Source organism: Wasmannia auropunctata, unplaced genomic scaffold (genome assembly GCF_000956235.1).
Source record: "Wasmannia auropunctata unplaced genomic scaffold, wasmannia.A_1.0 LD333494.1, whole genome shotgun sequence".
Taxonomy (NCBI): Eukaryota; Metazoa; Arthropoda; class Insecta; order Hymenoptera; family Formicidae; genus Wasmannia; species Wasmannia auropunctata.
The window spans coordinates 138,624-146,100 of record NW_012029396.1 but is presented as its reverse complement, the minus strand read 5'-3'; the positions used below and the strand labels follow the sequence as shown (position 1 = coordinate 146,100).

Below are 7,477 nucleotides of genomic sequence, written 5' to 3'. Positions count from 1 at the left end.
GAATATATAGTGTAATAAAAGATAAAATTCTTAACTCATTTACGTTCCAATACTGTTTCAAAATTATCAGCCTTTTTTATTTCTTCACATTTCTAGTTTCCCATTTCGGAATATCTAATTTTTAGAACTTTAAAGTTTTCAATTTTTTTCGGAGATGGAGAAAAGGACGATGGAGGAAGAGGATACTGAATGAATTTTTGCACAAAGTCACCTTATATATTAGCAGCAGCAATCCTGAATAACAAATGCTAAATATCTCAAGACTGATAATGCTATATATATATATATATAATCAATATTTACTATTCATAGGCTTAAAATTATTTATGTTTTTCATCACTTCGTCGAAACATTTTTATCTAAATTAATTGAAGTTCAACTATTTTCTAAGTCTTGTTTTAATCACTGTTGTAACAAATTTTTTTAGTTATAAAGTTATTCGAGAGAAATATCTACGATATCAACTTTCGTTGACAATTATGGAAAGGAAAAAAAATACAACAATTTATCATAGAAAATGTTTAATTTAAGAGATAAGCTTATATGTTAATACCAAAAAAAAAAAAGAAAAAACAAAAAACTTACAACATTTTTAATAGAGAACATTTTTTTATAACAGTCACTTTTTTACATTAAATAACAAATTATAAAAAATCGAGAACTTTACGTTATTTTGCCGTATCAGCCTGTGAAAAAGATCAAAAAAATCTCTAATTGCTGTTATAAATTACATTTACGATTTCGAATCCAAACTACGTAATCCTTTTTATTTCGAATTGGCTGATACGATAAAATTCACGATTTATTGTACAGTAAAAATAAATATTTACATGTGACAGCATATTTTATACAGAAAGTCAGTACTGCTCGAAAAAATCGGTATTGATTGTCAAACATGAGTTGACAGCTTTCTGTCTCTTTCTCCCTTTCTCTCTGAATCGACTACACATAATCGTTACTACACAATTTATATATAAAAAAATATATTCGTATAAAATAAATATATAATTACATGACGATCGATTGACATGCTTCGTGATTATACAATATTAGACTCCTCTTTAAGTAGCCGGCGCATAAGTAAAATAAGTAAGTAGAAAAAACGTGGAAAAGGAAATCAAGAAATTGATTCGTCGTAGTAGGACGACAATCATGACGCAATACAATTTAAGAAATAAATTCATCTGATGGACAATCATACGTATCCCGTATCTAGTCGATCACAGAGAGTCCAAATTCCCAAGGATTTGTGAAATCGCATGCAAGTGATATCAGGAAACTAAACGTTCACTCCGACGACTACGTGGTGTATGCATATATACACTCGCAAATACATACATATGTGTATGAAATAAATAAACGAAAGGATGATCCACGAAATAATATCTAATCCGCCTCCTGTTATCCAGCAAAATTATAAATGATAAATAAAGCTTTTGTACAAAGCGGATGATAATCTTCTCATAGTCTAATCTTATAAAACTGTCTCCTACTGTAAGGAACAAAACACTATTTCGTGGGTGGCAGCCGAGTCCTCCATAGCCGAGTCGTCTCTATAGCGAGATGGCTCTTCCACAGAACTTGTCTCTCTTACATAGCGAAATAATGAAAAATAAAATCTCTTACGTCGCGTGATAGAAGTGTATTACATATCTGTTTACTTAGTCTACGATTCATTAATTCCTCTCGCTCGCTTTCTCCCTTTCTCTCTTTCTCGGATGTATATACATATATAGATATAGATATATATATATGTATGTACACATTTTTTCATACATCTCACACTTGCAATTATTTCAAACATTACTCACACAATGCGATTGCATTGAATCAAAGTAAGTTTACGTCCATTTTAATTATGTAAAATAAACTTGCACACAACCGTTTTTCATTTCTTACAGATATACGTTGCAATAATAACTTTGACAGAACTGTTCTTCTTTCACATTCATACAAAATACTTGGCAAGCTCGCGCCCGTGCTCTTTTCCCACGCACTTTCTTTTTTCAATATAATCTTTCACTGGTACACCTTTCTTTCATACAATTCTGTTAGACCTCTGCGACAAAACGGTTGTTATTAACGACAGCTCGTCAAAGATTATTGCGTCATTTTGTATTAATCTTGTAAATTCGCTATTCTATCTTTCCTCTGGCTCATATAAAAATAACACGCAATGCGAAGCTATCCAACATTGCTTTGTACATTCGCCCGTGCTCCAATGAAACAAAGTTGAACTTAACAAATCTAAAGAGAGTGTTCATTGCCAAACTATGACGATTATCCGTACTATTGAGACGAGAAAAGCTATTAATATAAAACTTAATGTAGAATGTGAATGCAATTGCCGATACGGACCAACAAAGGTTTCATAAGAGGCTATTTTCTTATCTATCGATAAGGTCCGGTCTGATTGTACTATACAATAATCCTTGCAAATTTATTTCGTAACAAAATTGCGTATTTAAAAAAAAGAATAATTCTATCCGATAAAAGCACGATGTGTGTAATTATTTATAGATCCTTCTTCAAATTTGTAATTAAAGAAGACTAGCGATTCTCTTGCAACAGAAATAGCGATGCGAGTAATAATAGAACTAATAACATCGGTGCTTAATTATTAATTAGCGCTAATTCTTAATTAATCTAGCAGTGCCAATACTTTGTCCGGATGTTGCTTAGCCATTAGGCAAAATGTTATCTCTCTACCATCGTCAATCTGTAATAAGAATCGCAAAGAAACTATTCGGCATCTAAACTCTATAGATTAACATCTCCCCGACATCGTCCGTGTTATGTGTGTGAAAGTGTGCTACATTCATTCTGGATAATAAAATAATATCGTAAATCATTTTCACAGAATGCATCAATGGAATCCATCAATTTCACGTTGCATCTTATAACACTCTGCATTTCGTTCGACCAAGCGTACATATCTGATTGAACGCAGAAGATCGTGCAGTTAAAGATAATAGACCCGCATCCACTGCTTGAACACAACTTCATTTCACATTAGACGTAACGAGCCGCGAGTATTATTATTCCGTTTTAATTACGTTTACAATTAATCTCGTATTTACATTATCAATTAATTAGAACATAATATATAATTCCTTCTAATGTTTCACTCTCATTTTATCGTTTTTGCAATAAGGAGAGACGTGCTGAAAGTCCAATTATATACATTTTACACACACAAAGTAGATTAAATAGATTATTTAAAGATATTTCTATCTAAATATCTCTTCTCTATCTAAACAGATAGATCAAATATATTGAAGTAATGCCTATCGAGCCGACACAGGTGTTGTTGCGTATTAATTTTTACAATATTTAACCACGTTTAAACTGCGCGCCGCAATATTTGTCGGTCTTGAAACACAGTTAAATATAAATAGAGAAGAGAGAAATAATTACGGATAGCGCGATAAGCTAAAAGCAATCTTGCTTGTTTCCCTATAATCTTCATATTGATTATAAGGATCGTGGACACGTCAGTTGTGACATTAAAATGCGAATCTAGGAGGGTGATAACATTCTGCGTACAGAGTTATAATACCTTATGTACATTATCGTGAGCATTACAAAAAATTACCATAAAAAAAAGAAAGAAAATATACAGAAGAAAATATGGAATTGTGTACAAGTAGATCTCTCAATTTGTGCTATCCAAAGGTGAAATATTAAAATAAAAGAAAAAAAAATAAAAAAAAAGACATCCCGATTCTAAACACTGTGTGTGCGTATGTTTTATGGCACACACGCATTACCAAATTTCTGCTAATAAAATCTTGCGTAACTATTTCTTATTCGTTAATAATATATGATTTATATTAGAATATCTTACTTTGCTTTATAACTGAAAAATTGCACGTTTTATACTTATGATTCTATACGGATGATCGCAACAAATCCTGATAAAAATCGATAAAACATCAAAATTATTCGCTATGCCGGAGCGCAATTTCAATTTAATGTTGCGTACAGGTATAAGAATTACTCGTCCACTTTGCGTCATTATTTTGACCGTTAGTGTCAACATCGGCATTTGCGTCCTCTGACAGGTCATCATCCGCGCCTAAAAACAGATAAAAAATATATATATAAAATAATTACACGTAATGGTAAACACACAAATTTAAAAATTAAGGACCGACGATTATGCGGCGTGCAGTTTACTTGAAAATTGAAAGATTTATATATAAAAATATTATTAAACACTAAGATCCGCTTTGTACCGACGTGGTAATGGTGGGTGATGGTAGGTCAAAAAAAAATTTTTACTTTAAAAATCAACTGATATAAAAAATTTTCAAAAAAAAATTTTTATTTAAAAAAATCAAATGATATAAAAAACTTTCAAAAAAAAAATTTTTACTTAAAATCACATGATATAAAAAATGGTGGTGGTGGGTAGTTGTGGTGTGTAGTGGTTGTGGGTGGTGGTGGTGGTGGTGGTGGTGGTGGTGACTGGTGATGAGTGATGGTGGGTAAAAAAAAAATTTTATTTAAAAATCAAATGATATAAAAAATAAAATAAAAAATTTATTCTAAAAATTAAATGATATAAAAAATTTTCAAAAAAAAATTTATTTTAAAAATTAAATGCCACGTTATCTGCATTGAAGCTTCTTTTCCCAATGTTTAAAAATTTATCTTTTTGTTTAAAAATTTATTTTTTCTTTCAGAAAAATAAAAATATCGACTTCTTTCTGGGCTTATCTTAAAGATGAATTATATGGCTATTTTCTAAAAAATCGTTATTTTATTTAAAAATGGCCGGTTCAATATGGTCGATTAAAACGTCATTTTATTGAAAATTGTTAAAATTTGTTTAATTAAAATGTAATTTGGTAGAAATGTTACTGGAAGATGTATGGAGTTTAATACGCACCGCGCGCAAAGCGTCATTTTTTTTGAAAATTAATTTTTTATCAAAAATTGTTAAAATTTATTTAATTAAAATGTAAACTGGTATAAATGTTATTGGAAGATGTATGGGATTCAATACGCAGCGCGCGCTTGTTATGTACTAGTACTTAATAAAAAGTCAAAATTTACCTGTCTCTTCCTCATCATCTTCTTCTTCTCCAGAAGACGAATCGCTGTCACTGTCTGTGCTCTCAGAGTGTGCCGAAAGGGAACATTGATCGTATTGCTCAGGTTCGGAATAGACTTCCGCGCCAGGGAAAATGTATCTGCCCGATGCCAATTGGTAATAAGAATTTTCTGTAAAAGAAATCGCAGCCGTATTATATTTATATTAATTGCCATATATATTTGTGGTATATGAAAAATTACTTAATATTTCTACCTGGTAGTCTAGTTGCGAGACTTTCCCGAATCTTTGGTTGCCAGCAGCGTCTCTCCAATCTTCTATTCTTCAATTCAGCTATATCGAACTTTTCTTCCGCGCTATCGATACTATTACAACTGTCGCCTATGCCGGAATCCAATACGGAATCCACCGACGCTTGCCTCGGTTTCGATATTGTTTTGTCTGACTCGGTAGCGTCAGCTAGATTTGTGGCATCATCATATTTATTTGATTTCTCACACTTGTTTAGCAATTTGTGAGACTCCAAAGTGTTTTCGCTTATTACAGCTTCTGAGGAAAGGGATAATATTGTCGGCACCACCTGGCATTCCTCCAAATTATTTTCAGATTTCGATTTCGCGGATGTAATGTGAAGTTTGTTTTTCGACGAGATCATCGTGTGTTTGGCATTTACTTTCACTGGTGATGTGGAACTCACAACTTCTGTCTCACGTCCGCTACCAAAATTCATCCTCTTGGGACTGTTCTCTATACTAGTATCACCCGATCGTCTTTTCGGACTTTCTCCTAAAAGATTGAAGCTCTCTTCTGGATCTTTCGCCTGAACATGATCACCATGCAAAGATGACACACAAACATTGATATCGTTTGTATGGTGCGTCATTGCACTCGTAATGATTGAGAGGCTATCCTGATTTTCACTCGAGGGTACATTGTGAGATTTCAAATCGACTTCCACGCTATCGCGCGAGACTTCGGTATTACTTGTCGTGTCTTGACTCTGTTCCCAGGTGTCATCAGATAGACATCTCAATGGCAAAAGTTGTGGAACTTCCTTCAGAATTTTGTCGTACCAACAGACTTCTTTGTAAGTATCGCCCATCCTGCACAATGCCAATAAATCAAAATTTTACAATTACCGTAATAAAATAATCATTACATTAAAATAATACTCATTAAATAAAAAATTTTTATGTATATTTTGCATACATATTTTAATATACAAGAAATTAAATACCTCTAAGGTATATTTCGCATAATTTATAAAAAGAATTAAACTTTTTACTTACAAATGACATATTTGATTTATAATAATGTCACCATCTCCTAATAGTTCAACGTCAAACTTGAGATGTGGTAATGGTTCTCGGTTAATGAGAACCTGCGGTACATGCGACGGAATGGATGAAGGAATTAGAGCTACCGGCCGAACCTTCAAGGATGAACCGATAACGATTAGAAGATCACAATCGTCCTTGTCTTTGGCCATCGCATCATGGAAAGTATCTGGCAGTCCTTCGCCGAAGAAGACGATATCTGGCTTCATTATACCTTGCGACACCAGATCTGAGAATTACACGAGAGAGAGTATTAAATTTAATTAATTTAACAATTTTAATTAATTTAAATTAAACAATTAGGTTAAGATGGCATTTTTTAAAAATACGTTCCGCTCAATCGTAACATATAGTACTGTTGAATTGAGGAAATGGGAAAAACGATTTAGGACAATAAACGACGAGCCTCCACGAAATAGCCAAAACACGGCACTCACACAGGTAAGTGCAATCTTGTAAGTTTACCTTTATATGCTTATTAACAAGCGAGGTTTTATTCGCAGTTACGATTGATGTATCAACTTATGTGTTGAATCAGTAACTTCATTTAGTTTGAGACACATTTCCGAGAAGAAGAGTAGATAACGTTCTCTCATTGGCCATCGATTCGCGACATTATAGCAAAGGCTAATAACGAAAAACTATCTGATAAAGATAGTTTACCCTCCGTATCATATTGAAATTGATAAGCCATTACGAAAGACTGCAAATAAATACACTATCAGCAAGAATTATGTAAAAACAAGTTGCTCTATTTACCTCTGTAGTTTTCGCTGCAGTTTACTTCGGACAAAGAGGGCAATGCGTTGACACGGCATCTCGGACACGTGGGTATCCTTTGGGCGAAGATATCCTCCCTGATGTCGTTCGCTCTGACTTGATATTTACAGCTTGTACACGACGCGGTAGCGAAAGAACCTTTAACAGAAAACATTCGATAATTAGAAAACGTAACTGTACATAAGTTTGCACGCTATAATGTAAATTGCATAAAACTGACAATGCAATGTTGCACTGATAGCTTTTACAGCATACAATAAGAGTGTTTTTTTAATACTGCCCCCCCCCCCACACACACACA

At 33.0% G+C, this 7,477-nt stretch overlaps 1 protein-coding gene across 1 annotated transcript in view; it reads right to left on the bottom strand.

The window, feature by feature from the left end:
- Positions 1-968: 968 nt before the first annotated feature.
- LOC105459919 (NAD-dependent protein deacetylase sirtuin-1) overlaps positions 969-7,477 on the bottom strand; it is a 9,502-nt gene continuing 2,993 nt past the window's right edge. The window contains exons 6-10 of the mRNA XM_011706283.1: positions 7,156-7,314; positions 6,349-6,625; positions 5,315-6,162; positions 5,062-5,229; positions 969-4,078 (exon numbers count right to left, since the gene is read on the bottom strand). Coding sequence (XP_011704585.1) covers positions 3,972-4,078; positions 5,062-5,229; positions 5,315-6,162; positions 6,349-6,625; positions 7,156-7,314 — 1,559 coding nt within the window. The 3' untranslated portion in view covers positions 969-3,971. The remainder of the gene's footprint in view (positions 4,079-5,061; positions 5,230-5,314; positions 6,163-6,348; positions 6,626-7,155; positions 7,315-7,477) is intronic.